At 49.1% G+C, this 19,237-nt stretch overlaps 1 protein-coding gene across 2 annotated transcripts; it reads left to right on the forward strand.

Annotated features, from left to right (window-relative positions):
- Positions 1–362: 362 nt before the first annotated feature.
- On the forward strand, positions 363–18,776 carry TUBA8 (tubulin alpha 8). Of its 2 annotated transcripts, XM_021713516.1 has the most exons (6): positions 363–388; positions 4,900–4,904; positions 7,064–7,286; positions 10,312–10,460; positions 12,521–13,201; positions 18,465–18,776. In XM_021713516.1, the coding sequence occupies exons 3-6, from the start codon at positions 7,259–7,261 to the stop codon at positions 18,756–18,758; spliced, it is 1,152 nt and encodes a 383-aa protein (XP_021569191.1). In that variant the 5' UTR covers positions 363–388; positions 4,900–4,904; positions 7,064–7,258; the 3' UTR covers positions 18,759–18,776. The 2 variants fall into 2 exon arrangements, with proteins under 2 accessions (XP_021569191.1, XP_008058507.1); XM_008060316.1 differs by lacking the exons at positions 363–388; positions 4,900–4,904 and having other exon boundaries at positions 6,842–7,286.
- The last annotated feature ends 461 nt before the right edge of the window (positions 18,777–19,237 follow it).

A 19,237-nucleotide genomic window follows, 5' to 3' on the forward strand; every position in this document is an offset into this window, starting at 1 on the left:
TACAAGCAATTGTGTGGCATCTGAACACAGGTGGGCCGGGGACTGTGGATGGGTCTCGGGTTTTCACACGGCATTCACTGTGGTCAGTGTCAGGTCCTGCCCTGCTAACATGCCAGTTGTCCTGTCTTGTGATGCTTCAACACGATGTCTGAAGCGTGCAGGCCTCTTTCTGCTGATGGTAGTGATTAGCTAATCTTAGGCCTCTGAGAACAAAGCAAAAGGAAATGAGCAATATTAAAAATAGAAAGAATATAAGATTGACATCAGAAACGGTTTATTGCGGTGCAATTATTAAAAAAAAAGCTGCAGAGTTCTAGCATTTTCTTTACTGGTGCTCTGTAAGACACAGGCTCTCCTCCCAGGGAGGAGTGTTGCGAGCAGCCCAGATGTCTCCCTGGCCCTGCCCTCCATAAGCCTCCATTCTAGACAGACTGGGCGATCTGTGGGACCTGCCCTGAACGTCCCTGCCTCTCGTTCACACCACTCCGACATCCACCTCCTTTATTCCTCCTTTAGGAAACCAAGCTAGTTGTCTTTTTCTCCTTTGAGCTCCCATTGCTCTTGACCTGGGCACGTCTTAGGCACTGGCCAGTTTCTGAGGGATTCTTTTTTTTTTTGAGTTGGATGCTCACTTCATCGCCCAGATTGGAGTGCAGTGGCATGACCAGGCTCACCTCAGCCTCAACCTGCTGGGCTCAGGTGATCCTTCCACCTCAGCCTCTCAAGTTGCTGAGACTGCAGGCACACACCACCATGCCTGGCTGATTTTTTTGATTTTTTAAATAGAGTCGAGGTCTCACTGTGTTGTCCAGGCTGTTCTAGAACTACTGGACTCAAGCAATCCTCCCGCCTTGATGTGCTGGGATTACAGGTGTGAGCCACTGCGCCTATCTGGCTGTTGAGGGTTTTCACTCTAAGCAGCCCTCTATTTATTGGGCACCTGCTACAATCAAACTCTGAGGGCGGTTCTGGGGATCCAGTGAGTGAAACAAAGCTTTCTTACCCTTACAGAGCTTTCTCTCTCCCCAAGGAGACAGAAAATTGAACAAGCAACTAGAACATGGTGCAAGTAATGCATTGATAGGGATGGAGGGGTTGGTGGGAGCACATGATAGATCCCTAAGCTGGCTTGGAGTTTTCCAGACTTCCTGTAGGGAAGGACATTTACCTCCAGACCTGAAGGATGAATAGGAGTTAGCCCAGTACCTTCTTATACATCATAACACAAAAAATATTTGTTGTAGGAATGAGTGGAGTGGGTGACTTTTGCAATCATCTCAGCACTAGCTCTGCGTGAGAGGGTGTCTTACTTTTCTTGAGGAAAGGATCCCCCCCCAGATCTCTTTATCTCCCTCATCTTCACCCCCCAAATAGTTGGGTAGAGGGGCTTTCGCAGCACACAGGGACCCCCTCATCTCACAGGGTCCCAGGAGAACAGAGCTGTTCTGAGTTCTGCAGCCACAGATTCAAAATAGAACTAAGAGAGAGAAATAGTGCAAGCTCCGACTGGCTAGAGAGAGGACTCTGAAATACGAGTTTTGAGCAAGTGTATGACTTAAATATACTCTGCTGGGTCAGCTTGCCCTTTTCCCGCACCCCCGGCTGCACACCCTGGCCCTGACAAACAGACTCCTGGTTCTGTTAGAGAATGATGACCCATTTTCAAAGAGGCTACCCCCGCGACCGATCCTCTGTTTCTCTTCGCGCAGGAGTTTTTCCTGTTTGGGGCTTTGCTCTACGGGCTTGGCCTTGCCTTGACGAAGATATGGGCACACCCCAGGGCCCTAGACGTTTAGAGCTGCAAGTGAGGCAGGAGATTATGTGCGTGAAGGAAAGAGCTCAGACCAGGGTCAGAAGCCCTGGATTCTGGTCTGTCTGGGCTCTTCGGTTGCAAAGCTGTGAAATCTTGAACATGTTCCTTTGTCTCTCTGAGTCTCAGCCTTTTCATCGGTAAAATGATGATTAGGGAATTGTGTTAGGTGATCCACGAGGCTGGTCCAGCTCTCCTATCCTGAATATTCTGAGCTAATGTCACTTTCCTGGTTGTGATAGATGGATGGCTTTTGGGGGCATGAGGATGCCTCCCAGGGCATCAGCTTTGGGTCTGCTCTGTGCTTTATCCATGGAGGACTTCCAGGCAGGAAGCTGGGGGTAGGGATCAGGCAGCCCAGCACAGCATGGCTGAGCCAGGGGAGCTCAGGTGGAGGAGATTTGGACTCCTCTTGTTTCCCTACCAGGAGCAGGTGTCAGAGGCCCAGCAGAATCCTGAGGGCATGTACAGATCTCAGAGCTCCTGAAACCTCATATAATTCTTAATTTCACTTGTGATTTCTTCACGACATTTTAAATTAATTAATTTTATAATTTTTATATTTTGTAGAGACAACAGGTTCTCGCTAAGTTGCCCAAGCTGCTCAAAATTCTGGGCTCAAGCGGTCCTCCCGCCTTGGCCTCTCAAAGTGCTGGGATGATAGGCATGAACTACTGTGCCTGACGATGGAATTTTTTTTTTTTTTGAGCTGGAGTCTCACTCTTGTCACTCAGGCTGGATTGCAGTGGCACTCTCACGGCCACTGCAGCCTCAATCTGCTGGGCTCAGGCGATCCTTCCACCTCAGCCTTCTGAGTAGCTGGAACCACAGGTGTGCACCATCACGCCCGGCTAATTTTTTGATTTATTGTAGAGACAAGGTCTCGTCAAGTTGCCCAGGCTAGTCTCGAACCCTGGGCTCAGGCAATCCTCTCACCTCTGCCTCCCAAAGTGCTGGGATTATAAGCATGAGCTACTGCACCTGGCCTACTGAAAGTATTTTAAAGCATAGATATCATGATATTTTACCCTAAATGCTCCAGGTATGACTCTAAAGAATTTTTCATACTTCTCCACATTTTTATGCTTATCCTTACCAGAATGAATGCTTCTTTGTTTTCCTCCCAAATATTTTGATTTGTCCAAGTCAAAATTCAGTCAGAGTCCATGTAATACATGGGGTTGTTGTGTTTCTTATGTTTCCTTTGCTATGACACAGTCCCTCCCGCCACCTTTTGGGTTTTTTTTTTTTTGTGAATTAAGAAGACTCTACCAGTTGCTCTGTTGAATGTCCCGCCTTCCGAATTTATTTTGTTTTCTCCGAGGTCACCTCTCCCTGTAGCCCCCGAGCTCTCTGTGAGATGGAAGCTAAGTCCAAAGGGTTTGGTAGATGAAGGCTGAGTGCTTTTGACAAGAATACCTCATGGGTGGTGTGTGTGTCACATTGTGTCACATCAGGAGGTCCGCAATGTCTGGTTGTCTCACTATTAGTGACGTTAGGACTGATTGCAGTGTTAGGCTGGTGACCCTTATAGCTACTTTCCCTCTTGGGCTTGTGACAGCAATTCTTGGGCTCTCTGAATATCCAGCTTCCTATCAACCTCTCACCTAATGGCGTTGTGTACTTGTCCAAATCAATTACATAATTAGAGACTGTAATAGGCAATATTTCAGAATCTACTATTCCTTTTGCATCACTTAGTGGGCATTCTTCAATTATCAAAAAGAGCTTTCCTAATGAACAGGGCCATGTGGATGGGGACACACAAGATTTTCTCTCGTTTCTTTTTAAAGTAATAGTAAGGACTTGTGGATTTCTATATGTATTTCTGGCTTTAATCGAGTAGTGTCATTCTTTTCGATGCTCAGATGGTCTCCTCTTTTGCAGCGGGAGCCTCTTCCGGGTGGCCAAGCCGTCACCCTAGTCTTTGTTAGCTTCTGTGCCTGCAGGCTCTGTAAGATGTTCCAGGCTCATCTTGTGATCCTCACCCCAGACCTGGAAACCTCCGTTTCTCCAAGGAGTCTTGGTTCCCTTTTGTGGGGAACAGTATTGAAAGGCGTTCTTGCTCTCTTGACTGGTGTAACTGCTTTTGGCTTTTGGGAGCACCTATGGAGTCTTCTGCCATTTCGGAGTCTATTTTGTACCTCCAATTACTCTTGTGAATTAGTTTAGTGGGGAAATTAGCTCTTCCTAAGGGGTGTGTGTGTGTGTGTGTGTGTGTGTGTGTGTGTGTGTGTGTGTGAGAGAGAGAGAGAGAGAGAGACACACACACACACAGAAAGAGAGAGATTTTATGAAGATAGGCATATTAGTATGAGATTAAAAATAGCATCCAAACAGGCTAAAGACATGGCTATCACCACATTGGTGGTCTTCAGGTCCCCAAGACTCTTGACTCTTTCCCCCATGAGCTTCCTGAAGTATCCCTGCATTCTCCCAGGAAAACCCTAGAATGTTCCAGAAGGGAAGACAGGCTGGGAGCCAAACAGTACCACAGATAGGACTGGAGGGCAATTGGGTGACTCCCTCAGGCCTCTCCAGTGTCCCCTCAGCTTCAGACACCTCCCAAAGAAGCCACGGCTGCGTGCTGAGGGTCACGATGTGGTCTGGGCTGCTAACTCGCTGGTGGTGGCGTGCTTCCTGGTTGTAGAATGCCGCTTTTTTTTTTGAGTTGGAGTCTCACTCCTTCACCCAGGCTGGAGGACAGTGGCATGTCACGGCCACCGCAGCCTCAGCCTGCTGGGCTCCAGCGATCCTTCCACCTCAGCCTTGCAAGTACCTGGAACTACAGGTGCGCACTACCACGCCCAGCTAATTTTTGATTTATTGTAGAGACGAGGTCTCGCCAAGTTGCCTGGGTCTCAAATCCGCGGGCTCGGGCAATCCACTCACCTCAGAATGCTGCTTTTCTTAGACCTGAGTGGAGTCCTGAGATAGACCCCACATAAAGGACAGAAGATCTCTAACTTTCTAAATGGGCTTCTTTCCAGTGGAGAAAAAAGCTACAAGGTAGCATCACGATGAAAATGATACATGGTAAAGACAGAAATAGCCACAACATTCACAGCTAGCATGATTTTTCTGACAAGGAGAGGTTAAGGAACCCAGCCAAGGCCGCACAGCACAGCAAGTACATTGAGAAGGCAAGAGAACTCTTGGGTGTGGGCAACCTTGTGAGTGAAGCTTTTCCCTGGTCACCGGGCTCATGTAAGTACAGCCAAGTCACATCTGTGTCGGACTGTGTTACATGCTGGCTGCTGTGAATATCTGGACCCTAACCACCCCGAAGGCAAGGGTTGACACTCAACTCAAGGTGTAGAACCAGAGCTCAGTTGTAAAACTGCATTCGGGAGCAACAGGTCCTGACACCTCTGAGACTTCGAGACGTTCCCCAGGGCAGCTGCCCCACTCACCATGCCCAGAGAAACTAACAAGTTCCCAGGAGCCCTGCGCTTGAACGTGGACTCCACTTACCTCTGTGCCCAGCCATGTTCCCTGGAGGCTCTGCTCCTGGCTTGGGTTACCCGAGCTGGAAAATGCCAAGTCAGGTCATGGATAAGATGCCAAGTCAGGTCATGGATAAGAATAGAAACCCACAGGCTGGGCACATGCTTCCCTGGTGGTCTCTGGCAGGTACCACAGGCACTGAGCCACCTCCTGTGGGCCACTGTGTCCCCCCAGGCAAGGCGTGGGTGGGGTGATGAGTCCATCTTCCCAGGGAAACTTCACGGTAGGTTTCTTTTCTCTCTCTCTCTCTCTCTCTCTCTCTCTCTCTCTCTCTCTCTCTTTCGGATACTTGATTACTTGATACACTTGCCATCTTAAGCTGTTGGTACTAGGACAAATCAGACAATTGTAGCTTCACAGCAGAGTAACACAGAGATGGTCGGGCATGGTGGTTCACACCTGTATGCTCAGCATTTTGGGAGGCTGAGGCAAGACAACTGCCTGAGCCCAGGAATTCGAGACCAGCCTGGGAAACTTGACAAAACTTTGTCTCGACAAAAAAATAAAAAAATTAGCTGGGCACAGTGATGTGCACCTGTGGTTCCAGCTACTTGGAAGGCTGAGGCAGAAGGATAGCCTGAACTCAGCAGGTTGAGGCTATGGTGGCTGTGAGTGTGCCACTGCACTCCAGCCTGGGAGACAGGCTGACAGTAGTGAGATTCCTACTCAAAAAAAAAAAAAAAAAGAGTAACACAGAGATGAAGGACATTCCAAGGGTTCGCTTGATTTAACACATGGCCTGGCATGGGCTAGGGAGCAAGGTTATGGTGACTACAAAGATTTTCCAGCTTCTCAGCATCTCAGCATTCAGGAAAAGCCTAATTTATACCCTCCCAAGCTTCCCTTGCTGATGTACCAATCCTGTCTTATTTCCATGTTTGTAACCAAAACACTGACACCTACCCATGATATGTACTTGCAGAGCATGTTTCTTTTGTGAGTATTCATTTGCTATTTGTGTGTGTGTGTGTGTTTGTATGTGAGAGAGAGAGAGAGAGAGATGTCTCAGAAAATCAGACTTTGGAACGAATGTCAACACTGCCTCTGTATGTGGTAGTATATTGAGGGATAGTTTCTGCCATAATGACCAGTTCTCCTTGGGCCTTCTTTACCCATGCCGGAGTTTTATGGTTTGGAATTTGCCTCTTTTCATCTCTGCAGCTGCTTTTTTTCTTTTCCTAGTATAAGGAATTTTCCTAGTATAAGTATAACCCTGGGAAGCAACTCTCTTTAGAGCAAAGCACAAAACAACTGTCTTTTTTTTTTTTTTACTGTCACCCAGACTGGAGTGCAGCGGCACACTCATGACCACCACAGCCTTGACCTGCTGGGTTCAGGCGATCCTTCCAAGTAACTAGGACTACAGGCGCACTCTACCAAGTTCTGCTAATTTTTTTATTTGATTGCAGAGACAGGGTCTCATCATGTTGCCCAGGTTGGTCTCGAACCCCTGAGCTCAGGCAATCCTCTCGCCTCAGCCTCCCAAAGTGCTGGGATTACAGGCATAAGCCACCATGCCTGGCTAACTGTGTCTTCTCTGGAGCCAAGTCCTGGTCTGGCTGCAACAGCGCCAGGCCCCTGAAACCTCAGACACCTCCTGGCAACGGGGTGGCATGGCTGGGCGACTGGAAAGCCTGCAAGTTGAATGCCAGTGACAGACACGTTCTGATGTGTGGGGGATGGAAGGCAGAGCCGTGGCTGGGTGGCCTGTGGCTCTCTGACCTTGATGCTGCACTCTCTCCATAGCGGGAGTGCATATCCGTCCACGTGGGCCAAGCGGGAGTTCAGATTGGCAATGCCTGCTGGGAGCTCTTCTGCTTGGAACACGGCATCCAGGCAGATGGCACCTTTGATGCTCAAGCCAGCAAGATCAACGATGATGACTCCTTCACCACCTTTTTCAGCGAGACTGGCAACGGGAAGCACGTGCCCCGGGCTGTCATGATAGATTTGGAACCTACTGTAGTGGGTGAGTTTGGGCCAAGGCCCTCTCCAGAGAAAACAAGACGAGACCACAGAGGCATTGGCTTTCGATGGCCAGTTAGAGACTAGACAGAATCTCTAACTGGAAGGTAGAGGTGGCTCAGTCAAAGCCTCCTACCCCATATGACCTGTCAGGTCCTTGGGATCGCCATGGTCTTGGGGCAATCTCATAACAGCGATCAATCATCTATGTGAAACAAAGTACCCTCTGCTTGAACCTCTTAAACCTGGCAGGGTACAGTGGCTCACATCTGTGTTCCCCACACTTTGGGAGGCTGAGGTGGGAGGATTGTGTGAGCCCAGAAGTTCGAGACTAGCCTAGGCGACATAGTAAGACCTCCTCTCTACAAAAAATCAAAATAAGAGCTGGGCACCTGTAGTCGCAGCTACTTGGGAGGCTGAGGCAGGAGGACTGCCTGAGGCTATAGTGAGCTGTCATCATGCCTGCACTCCAGCAGATTCTGACTCAAAAATTAACAAAACAAACACACAAAGCCTCTTAAACCTGCTGAAAGACTGAAATGGTCAAGACTGTTACTAAATACTAAGGATAAAAAATTCCAGATAATTTTGGAAATTATAAGAAGACCCTAAAATAGTCAATTTCCAAAGTATAGGTTTTTTTATTTTTTTAGAGGCAAGGTCTCACTCTGTTCTCTGGGCTGGAGTGCAGAGGTGTAATCATAGCTCACTGCAGCCTCGAACTCCTGGGCTCAAGTGATCCTCCTGCCTCAGCCTCCCAGTGGCTGGGACTATAGGTACGCACTGCCACAGCCAGCTAATTTTTAAAAATTTGTTGCAGAGATGGAGTCTTGCTATGTTACCGAGACCGGTTTCAAACTGCTGGCCTCAAGTGATCTTCCTGCCTCAGCTTCCCAAAGTGCTGGGATTACAGGCATGAGCCATCGTGCCCAGCTTAGGTTTCTGATTCTGTAATGATTGTGGTCTGTCTTCCTGGGTCTGGTATAACCTTGCAGTGTGTCACACACAGAATGGTATGACAGCAGGCACATTTTTTCACAGCTGGGGAGTGCTGAAGTTCTAGAGTGAAGCTCATTCTGGTTTAGGAAAACACAGAGGAATTCTGACTTGTGCAGGGGCTTATTTCCCGATGGGCAGTCCCTCCCCCCTGCAAGCCTCCCCCTGCCCCCGCTCCCAGTGGCATCACTTCCCCTGGGTCTGGCCCCTGGGCCAATTCTCAGTTAAATATCAGGATTTCCTCAGTTACAAGGCTGGCTCATCAAGCAAGAGGTGGACAGTTCCCAGAGGCATCGGGGCAGATGCCTGAGCATGAATTTTTTTTTTTTTTGAGTCAGAGTCTCACTCTGTCACCCAGCCTGGAGTGTAGTGGCACACTCACAGCCACCGCAGCCTCAGCCCGTTGGGCTCAGGCAATCCTTCTGCCTCAACCTTCCATATAGCTGGAACTACAGAGTTGTTGCAAGAGTGAGTTTGAAGAGCTATTCTAATAAAGAAATGACTTGTCTAATGGGATAAAGATCTTTGCTCGCTTAACATTAGGATTAGGGTTAGGGTTAGGGTTAGGGTTGGGCGTCACCATGCCTGGCTAATTTTTTGATTTATTGTAGAGATAAGGTCTCACCAACTGAGCACGAATTTCTAGTAGCAACAGGCAACAGGCACTCCCCACTCTGCATGCTTTGTACAAATGCAGAAAGCACAGCCTACCCTCCCAGGCTGCTGCATAAGTGGATGATTTTCTGTGGGGGTGGAGGGAACGGAGGAACCCTGAAAAGAGGAGGTGATATTGTTGGGGCTTGATGCCTCTTGGTCTATTTAGCATAGACCCTTGGAGGTGAGCAGAGCCCCCTTGTAAACCTCTCCAGGGCTTTTGCTTCTCTAAGACCCGGAGCACAGCTTTGCTTCAAAGTCACTCCAAAGTATGTCCAATGCCTGGCTTTTATTATTGCCACATGGAGGTGGAAGTGAGAGGTGGGACAGGTCCTGGGAGGGCCAGGATCTGGGTCCCTAGAAATTTTAATGCACATGAAATTACATTATTGGGCCAGGCTCAGTGGCTTAGCCTGTAATTCCAGCACTTTGGGAGGCCGAGACGAGTGGATTGCCTGAGCTCACAGATCTGAGACCAGCCCAGGCAACTTGGTGAGACCTGGTCTCTACAATAAATAAAAACATTAGCCGGGCATGGTAACGTGAGCCTGTAGTTCATGGTGGTGTGCGCCTGTAGTTCCCGGTACTTGAAAGGCTGAGGTGGAAGGATTGCCAGAGCCCAGCGGGTTGGTGCTGGGGTGGCAGTGAATGTGCCACTGCACTCCAGCCTGGGCAACACAGTGACTCCAGCTAAAAAAAGAAAAAAGACATTGTATTATGGTATTAGGGATAACCTTGCAGCATGAAAGAAAAGAACAAAAGGGAAGCCTTGAAGGGTCAAGGTGAAGGAAGGAGAAGTAATAACTCTGGTGCTTGGTGAGCTTTGAAAAGCTAAGACTTTTCTTTTTGAGTCGGGCTCTCACTCTGTCACTCAGGTTGGAGTGATCACGGCCACCACAGACTTGACCCCCTAGGCTCAGACGATTCTTCTCCTCAGCCTCCCTGGTAGCTAGATTATTATAAGTGTGTACCATCATGCCCAGCTAATTTTTTCTTGTTGATAGAAATGAGGTCTCACTCTGTTTCTCAGGCTGGTCTTGAACTCCTGGTCTCAAGCAATCTTCTTGTCTCAGCCTCCTGAAGAACTAGGATGACAGGTGTGAGCCACTGCACGTGGCAAAGCTAAGGCTTTTTAAAGTCCCAGCCAGCAGAGCATCTGGCTTCTCACTGCCTGCCTGACCCACAGGCCCTGGCTCTGTTCGTACCTCTGCTACCCAGGAATTCTCTTAGCCTTTTGCAGACTTATTATAGGGTTTGAGCTTGGTGGTATTTTATAGGTAGGGGAAACCAGAAGAGTGTCATGTGGTTGTCTACTGGGAAGGGATGCTTCTCCCCTGGAGATCAGGTGGCAGGACCTAATGGTCTCCTTCTCTTGGCAGATGAGGTTCGGGCAGGAACTTACCGCCAGCTTTTCCATCCCGAGCAGCTGATCACTGGAAAGGAGGATGCAGCTAACAACTATGCCCGGGGTCACTACACAGTGGGCAAGGAGAGCATCGACCTGGTGCTGGACCGCATACGGAAGCTGGTAAATGTCAAGAAGGGTTGGGAGGGCAGTGGGATGGCTCACATCTGTAATCCCAGCACCTTTGGAGGCCAAGGAGGGAGGATCGCTTGAGTCCAGGAGTTCGAGACCAGTCTGGGCAACCTAGCAAGAACTTGACTCTACAAAAAAAATTAGCTGGATGTGGTGACATGCACCTGTAGTTCCAGCTACTCAGGAGGCTGAGGTGGAAGATTCGCCTGAGCCTAGGATGTCAAGGCTGTGGTGAGCTGTGATCATGCCACTGCACTTCAACCTGGGCGACAAGAGTGAGACACTGACTCAAAAAAAAAAAAAAAAAAAGGTCAGGGGTTTTTGACTCAGGTTAGAGTGAACAAGCCTGGACTCACATCTCTGACCTCAGGTCAGAGGTATATGACCCCAGCAACAGGATGGAGATCCTAAGGTTTGAAGATTTCTACTTTTGTTTGGTAAGAAGCCATCACACAGACGATGCCCTTTCTCCCACCTTGGCATCACAGACTACATTATAGACTGATGCCCTAGTCATACTTATTGACACTCAATGGTAGTATCTGGGGGAATGAGGAATCTAGGTATGAGGAAGGCTGAGGTCTTTGCTTGGTGGAAGCATAGTTTAACAAAGCCTTTGACTTGGGAGAGGAGAGAGAGAGATGGGTGATACGTTTGAGCACTTACAAAAGCCATTTCAAGTGTTAAATGCATTTCTCCATTTAATCCTTAATAATGACACAAGGGAGGTCTCTTCTCTATACTTTACAGGAAAAGAAATTGAGGACCAGGGTGGTTCAATGACTTAGCCTGGGTCACCCAGCTAGAAAGCGGTAGAATTGAACTGTGTTGGTTTGACTACAAAGCTCGGAGTTGTAGGTTGAGTCACTTTGTCTCCTTACGCTCCCATTTGCCTGCCTGTGCAGTGGGCAGGTTGGACTTGATTGAGATTCTTCATCTGGGAGCTAAGGATGCCACCTTTCTGCAGATGTTCACTTTTTTCTGTTTAGAGGAGGGGCTCGTAGGGGTCATAAGTTTTAAAGCCATCTGTGCCCCTCTCAAATTCATATCACACCCAGTGGGAACATTCTGTGATTCTGCATTCCAATACGAGCTAACACAAAGTGTTTATTACATGTCAGGTCCTCGCCAGCACACCATGCAATCTCATTTAATTATCCCAATAGCCTTCTAAGAGAAGGATTTTTTATTGCCCCCACTTTAACCAAGAAGGAACAGAGTTTGGAGAGGCTCAGTAACTTGCCCATGTTTTTACAACCAGAAAGTGGCAAAGTTGATATCAGAACTCAAGTTCTGGCCGGGCTCAGTGGCTCAGCCTGTAATCCCAGCACTTTGGGAGGCCTAGGTGGGAGGATTGCCTGAGCCCGCGGGTTCGTGACCTGCCCAGGCAACTTGGCGAGACCTCATCTCTACAATAAATCAAAAACTAGCCGGGTGTGGTAGCGCGCGCCTGAAGTTCCAGCTCCTTGGAAGGCTGAGGCGAAAGGATCGCCGGAGCCCAGCAGGCCGAGGCTGCGGTGGCCGGGAGTGGCCACTGCACTCCAGTCTGGGCGACAGAGTGAGACTCCGACTCAAAAAAAAAAAAAAAAGAACTCAAGTTCTCTGACTCTGTCTCCATTGCTGAAATTGGTGCCCTGAATCACCTTCCAAGGTTGGGCTGAGATGTGTCAGGAGCAGTTCCCACAAAATTAGATGACAAGGGCAGGGGAAGTGGACAAGGAACGGGGGTGCTCAAAGGTCAAGGTCACTCACCACAGTGATTCTGAAACTCTCATCCCTGGTTCAACCAAGCTGCTGGGCTGAAGTCTTCACGGACTCAGAGGCATGTGCCTGTGTGGTTTGTCATCTCATACCGTAGCCACTCCTCCTGAGATGCATACCACCACTTTTGTTTGTTTCCGTACTGTTTCAAAGCCATTAGGATTTCACCACATGAAAATGTTGAGGGTTAGGGAGGGAAGAGCGTGGGTTGCTTGACTTTGTTCCCCTGGGGGCTGTTCTCAGAACCTCGTTTGTCTTCAAGATTTCCTCTCACGCCCTCCTCTCCCCAGACAGACGCTTGCTCTGGCTTGCAGGGCTTCCTGATCTTCCACAGTTTTGGCGGGGGCACCGGCTCTGGCTTCACGTCCCTGCTGATGGAACGCCTCTCCCTGGATTATGGCAAGAAGTCCAAGCTGGAGTTTGCCATCTACCCGGCCCCCCAGGTCTCGACCGCGGTTGTTGAGCCCTACAACTCCATCCTGACCACCCACACCACCCTGGAACATTCCGATTGCGCTTTCATGGTGGATAATGAAGCCATCTATGACATCTGCCGCAGGAACCTGGACATCGAGCGCCCCACCTACACCAACCTCAACCGCCTCATCAGCCAGATCGTGTCCTCCATCACCGCTTCCCTCCGCTTTGACGGGGCGCTCAACGTGGACCTCACTGAGTTCCAGACCAACCTGGTGCCCTACCCCCGCATCCACTTCCCGCTGGTCACCTACGCGCCCATCATCTCCGCCGAGAAAGCCTACCACGAACAGCTCTCCGTGGCCGAGATAACCAGCTCCTGTTTTGAGCCCAACAGCCAGATGGTGAAGTGCGACCCGAGACACGGCAAGTACATGGCCTGCTGTATGCTCTACCGGGGGGACGTGGTGCCCAAGGATGTGAATGTCGCCATTGCCGCCATCAAGACCAAGAGGACCATCCAGTTCGTGGATTGGTGTCCCACAGGCTTCAAGGTGAGAGCGGACGCCTTAGGAAGGGAATGGATAACAAGAGCAGAGGGAAGGGGATGACAAAGCCACGGGGAGGACTGCTTGCCTAATCCCTGAGTGCTTCCGACTGTATGTGGTGATATGGGACTCAAGCCAGATGGGATGCTAGCTTAATTCTGCTTTGATTGAGGCACAAATGCCGCATAAGTATAGTAGCTTTAATCCATTTTAGAAAAGTTTGGTGCTACTTTATTTAATTAATTAATTTATTTTTGAGTCAGAGTCTCACTCTGTTGCCCAGGCTGAAGTGCAATGGCAAACTCATGGCCACCGCAGCCTTGATCTGCCCAGCTCAGGCGATCCTTCTGCCTCAGCCTTCCAAGTAGCTGGAACCACAGGCCCGCACCACCACGCCTGGCTCATTTTTTTTTTAAAAAATGTACTGTAGAGATGAGGTCTCGCCAAGTTGCCCAGGCTGGTGTCGAACCCTGGGTTCAGGCAATTCTCTTGTCTTCTGCCTCCCAAAGTGCTGAGATTACAGGCGTGAGTCACTGTACCCGGCTTATATTTTAGTTTTGAGTTGAGGGTCTCACAACGTCGTCCAGGCTAAAGTGTAGTGGCATGATCATGGTTCACCACAGCCTTGAGCTCCTGGGCTCAGGCGATCCTTCTGCCTCAGCCTCCAGAGTAGCTGAGACCAGAGGTGCACTCCACCACGCTCAGCTAATGTTTTAATTTTTTTGTAGAGAGAAGGTCTCATTATGTTTCCCACGTTGGTCTCAAACTCCTGGGCTTAAACAACCCTCCTGCCTCAGCCTCCCAAAATGCCGGGATTACAGACATGAACAACCACACCAGCCTGTTGCTACTTTTTAAAATTTTTTTCTTTACTTTTTTACTTTTTTTTTTGAGTCAGAATCCCACTCTGTCTCCCAGGGTGGAGTGCAGTGGCACACTCATGGTCACCACAGTCTTGACCTGCTGGGCTCAGGCAGTCCTTCCACTTCAGCTTTCCAAGTAGCTGGAAGTATAGGTGTGTGCCACCACGCCTGGCTAATTTTTTTTTTTTAATTCATTGTAGAGATAAAGTCTTGCCATTTTGCCCAGGCTGGTCTTGAACTCCTGGGCTTGGGCAGTCCTCTTGCCTCGGCCTCCCAAAGTGCTGGGATTATAGGCGTGAGCCACCGTGACTTGACCTGCTGAGTTCAGGAGATCCTTCTGCCTCAGCCTTCCAAGTAGCTGGAACTACAGGCGCACGCCACCCTGTCCAGCTAAATTTTTGATTTATCATAGAGACGAGGTCTCACCATGTTGTTCAGGCTGGTCTCGAACCCCTGGGCTCAGGCAATCCTCTTGCCTCCACCTCCCAAAGTGCTGGGATTATAGACGTGAGCCACAGGACCAGGCCCCTGGTACTATTTTTAATTGGTTAATTGGTCAGACACCTTTGATTTGGATTACTGAGGAATAAATATTGATTTGGTATTGTTCTAGATCTATTGACCCGAATAACAAAGTTTTTGGGGTTCATGACTCAGTTTAGTTTGCCTAAAGTTCATTTTAATGGATATTTTACACTTTCTGGTGCATCGTGATTTTGTAACCATTTAAAATTTTTTTTTTTTTTTGATCAGAGTCTCACTCTGTCACCCAGGCTGGAGAGCAGTGGCATGCTCACGGCCTCAACCTTCTTAGTAGCTGGAACTACAGGCATGCGCCACCATGCCTAACTAATTTTTTGATTTATTGCAGAGATGAGCTCTCGCCAAGTTGCCCAGGCTGGTCTCGAATCCCTGGACTCAGGCAATTCTCTCACCTCCACCTCCCAAAGTGTTGGGATTACAGGCGTGAGCCACCGTGCCTGGCTTCTTTTTCATTTTAGAATTAACCAGACTATTCAAATTTCTAGAGAAGTATAATTTCCTCCTCTAATGAAAGATGTGTTCTCCTAATTTAGCTTGAAAAATTAAATTTCTATCCTTTAAGTCTTAGTCAATTTGAAGTAACAACAAGAGGATTTTATAGTTGTTATGTGATTGTGGCTCACATATTATGAAGCCCTGACATTTTTCATTATCACTAACCAGGAGCAAAAACCAGAGCTGAGTGACCAGTGGTAGACCAGATGTCTGTGGTCTGAAAAATGCCAGAATCTGAGAGTTAGTGTGGAAGGACAGAATACCCAGGGAAGACCCGGGGTTCCAAACTTGGGAATGTTGAATGTTAGAAGTCACCTCTTTGAGCTGGACTGGGCCGGTCATGTAACCTGACACAGCACGTGAATGGCTTGACCACTTAGCCTGGGGTCTTCTGTTAGGTCCCACCACCACAGTAACTAATCATGTTAGTTAGCACCCTCTAGTCTTGCTGTTAATAATTCAAGGGTTTGCTGAACACCTGTTATGTCCCAGGACTTGTGCCAATTGCTGGAGATAAGGAGGTGAACATGTTACATGGCGGGAATTACAAAGTGAGGCACTGTCTGCCAGCCTCGTGGGTAACCTCTCAGGGTACGGCTTTGACCCAGCAGTTCCCTGCCAAGCAAGGCAGTGAAATAATCTTTCTCGCTGCTCTGCTCCTAGCTACACACACCACATCCTCTTTTCCCCCCAGACTATGCCTATTTTTATGTGGCAGCTTTGGTCATTCTGGCAAAACCAGTCAAGATCTTCCAAAAAATGGAGTTTGTTTTGGTCATTCAAATGGAAACCAACAGCACAACAAGGTTGTAGGAGAATGAGTAGGGAGAAAAAGAGAAAAAATCAGGAGGTGATGGGGGAATTCACCAAAAAAAGAAGTCCCTTCATCTTCCCTCCTTTAAGTTGAACCTCTGGGGCTATGTCCAGAGAGATAAAGAAGGTGGTGTGGGCATAAACTTTAGCTGCTTTTCAGAAAAGTACAAGTTGATAAGCTTCAGCCTCTGGAATTCTCTCCTAGGGCTTTTGTTCCCACTTGACTTGGGTCAAGGATGTTATTGCTTAGAAGAGGGTGCGTTGGCTCCAGGCACAAGGTCAGGGCCAGATCTAGCAAAACATGGGATGTGGCCAAGTTCATAGTCATTGCCTTTCCCCCTCTCGCTTTTGGTCCTTTGCCCTACCCCAGTGTCACCTCCACCACCCAGACGCCACTTGTGTCCAAGAGGAATCATAGAATTTTGTGGATTCATTTGATGGCCATGGCCTGCTGCCACTCCCATCCCCCCGCATGTCAAGAAGACATACATTTATTTGCTTGTTTATTTATTTATCGTAGTAGAGATGAGGTGTTACTATGTTGCCCAGGCTGATCTTGAACTTGTTGGTCTCAAGCAATCCTCCTGCCTCAGCCTCCCAAAGTACTAGGATGACAAGCGTGAGCCACTGGGCCTGGCCCAAGAGGACACACATTTAAAAACTATGAATTTGGCTGGGTGCGGTGGCTCACGCATGTAATTCCAGCACTTTGGGAGGCAGAGGCGAGAGGGTTGCCTGAGTACAGGGATTTGAGACCAGCCTGGGCAACTTGGCAAGACCTCGTCTCTACAATAAATAAAAAAGTTAGTTGGGCATGGTGGTACATGCCTATGGTTCCAGCTACTTGGAAGGTTGAGACAGAAGGATCACCTGAGCCCAGCAGGTTGAGGCTGCAGTGGCCATGAGCAAACCACTATATTCCAGCCTGTGTGACATAGTGAGACTCTGATTTTTAAAAAAAGCTATGAATTTGAGAGACTGGCAATTAAGGGACAGGGGCCTGGGTAGGAGAGGTAGTTTTGGACATCACCATGGGTCTCAGTGTTCCATGAATAATATCACAGTTTGTCATCTTAGACTTCTCCCAGTTTCCCACAGTTTCTGGGGTTGGCTTTGGTTTGGGATATGAGTGTGGGAAGAAGAAACATTTCTGGGAAAGCCACCCCCACCATAGGATGGGGCTGGATTAGCCTGGAAGACCCCGACTGCTACCAGAACTTGGGAAGCTGGCTCTTTCGGGCAAGATCTTAAACTAACTTTCTTGGACTGGAGTCCCCGCTTTTCTTCTAAGAAGCCCCTATTCCCAAAAACCTGGAGGCTGATATTCCCAACACCATTCCTGGGGCTTTTGTCCCATTTTGTTTACTGCTCTGGAACATTCCCAGGACCTCTTCAATAGCCCTTCACCCATGGCAGAGCAACTTCCCTAAATCAATTGGCCACACAACCAAGAGCAAATTCAGATGGCCACTTGGGAAAGAATCAACTTTTTTTTTTTTTTTTGAGTCAAGTTCTCACTATGTCGCCCAGGCTGGAGTGCTAGAAACTGTGCCATGATCACGACGATCACTGCTCACAACAGGCTTCCTGGGTCAGACGATCCTTCCGTCTCAGCCGGCGAGAAGCTGAGGCTACATGCATACACCACCATGCCCGGCTAGTTTTTAAATGTTTCTGAAGAGCCTAGGTCTCGCCATGTTGCCCAAGCTGGTCTCGAACTCCTGGGCTCTAGCAGTCTGCCCGCCTTGGCTTCCCAAAGTGCTGGGATTATAGGCGTGAGCCACTGTGCCTGGCCTAAGGGTAAACTTTCCAATAACTTTAAGTCTAGAAATGGATTTGCTTCAAAAAGGAAATGCACGAGACCCCTCCCACCTAGTCAAGATTGCGCTCAGGATTCTCATTTGCCTACTTGCTGCCTCTGCCGACATTTCTCCCTATTAGCAGCCTCATTCTCTTCTCTAGCCTTCCCCTTGAATTCACCTGTACCCAATCCACCTGCTTTAAATACATACTTTAGATTTAGATAATTTAGAGTTTAGATTCTTCCTAAGCGAAACACAGCATCTGGAAGGATTTTTGTTTTTTGGCTAAAGTGCAGTGGCACAATCACAGCTCATTGCAGCCTCAGAGAGAGAGAGAGAAAGAGAGAGAGAGGCACAGAGTCTTGCTCTGTCACCTCTGATGGAGGGCAGTGGTGTGATCACAGCTCTTCGCAGCCTCAAACTCCTGGGTTCAAGCCATCCTCCCACCTCAGCCTCCCGAGTAGCTGGGACTACCAGCATGTGCCACCACACCCGGCTAATTTTTCACTTTTTTGCAGAGACAAGGTCGTGTTACGTTGCCCCCACCCTGCTTCTTCTTTCTCTTTGGCTCTCGCCTCCTCCACCTGCCGGCTTCCCCAGCTCCCCACCACCTTATTTCCACATGCCTCCCGTAGTCCCATTCCCACACCCGTGACCTTGTCTTGCAGCTGCACCGTGTTGCCCCCGTCTTGAGTTATCCTCTGGCTGACCTGCATCTTCTTGTCCGGCCCCTCCCCTGTCTCTGTTCCTCAGGTGGGCATCAACTACCAGCCACCCACCGTGGTGCCCGGAGGGGACCTGGCCAAGGTCCAGCGGGCCGTGTGCATGCTGAGCAACACCACAGCGATCGCGGAGGCCTGGGCCCGCCTCGACCACAAGTTTGACCTCATGTACGCCAAGCGGGCCTTTGTGCATTGGTATGTTGGCGAGGGAATGGAAGAAGGAGAATTTTCTGAGGCCAGGGAGGACCTGGCCGCCCTGGAGAAGGATTACGAAGAAGTGGGGACCGACTCCTTTGAAGAAGAAAACGAAGGGGAGGAGTTTTAAATACACGCCTTCCCCTTGGCTGTGTCTCTTTATTTATGCCACTCCACGCAAAGCACACATACCCCTTCGAGAGTCACAGGCCATTCCCCACCCCAGCCCGTCTCCTGCCTGACACAGGAGGGAGGTGCCGGACACTGGTACACAGGGGTGACACGGCTGGGCCAAAGAGGACGCTAAGCCCACCAACCCTCCTCCTTTGGGTAAGAGCAGCTTTTACAGAAAGTGAAGGTGGGGAGACTGAGGCGGGAGGATCACTTGAGCCCTGAAGGTCGAGGCTGGGGTGAGTCATGATGGTGTCACGGCACTCCAGCCTGGGTCACAGAGTGAGAGTCTGATTTTGAAAGCAAAAGAATTAATTAAAAAACAAAGCGAGGCTGGGCTCAGTAGCTCAGCCTGTAATCCCAGCACTCTGGGAGGCCGAGGCAAGTGGATTGCCTGAGCTTGCAGGTTCGAGACCTCGTCTCTACAATAAATCAAAA

Source organism: Carlito syrichta, unplaced genomic scaffold (assembly GCF_000164805.1).
Source record: "Carlito syrichta isolate Samal-C Ts95f unplaced genomic scaffold, Tarsius_syrichta-2.0.1 Scaffold304596, whole genome shotgun sequence".
In the NCBI taxonomy this organism is placed as follows: domain Eukaryota; kingdom Metazoa; phylum Chordata; class Mammalia; order Primates; family Tarsiidae; genus Carlito; species Carlito syrichta.

Bases quoted from the DNA above. Each gene is read 5' to 3' on its own strand.
- TUBA8 (XM_021713516.1), top strand. From the start codon at position 7,259: ATGATAGATTTGGAACCTACTGTAGTGG. The intron at 7,287-10,311 runs GTGAGTTTGGGC...TTCTCTTGGCAG, and splicing joins TTTGGAACCTACTGTAGTGG to ATGAGGTTCGGGCAGGAACT. The intron at 10,461-12,520 runs GTAAATGTCAAG...TCCTCTCCCCAG, and splicing joins TGGACCGCATACGGAAGCTG to ACAGACGCTTGCTCTGGCTT.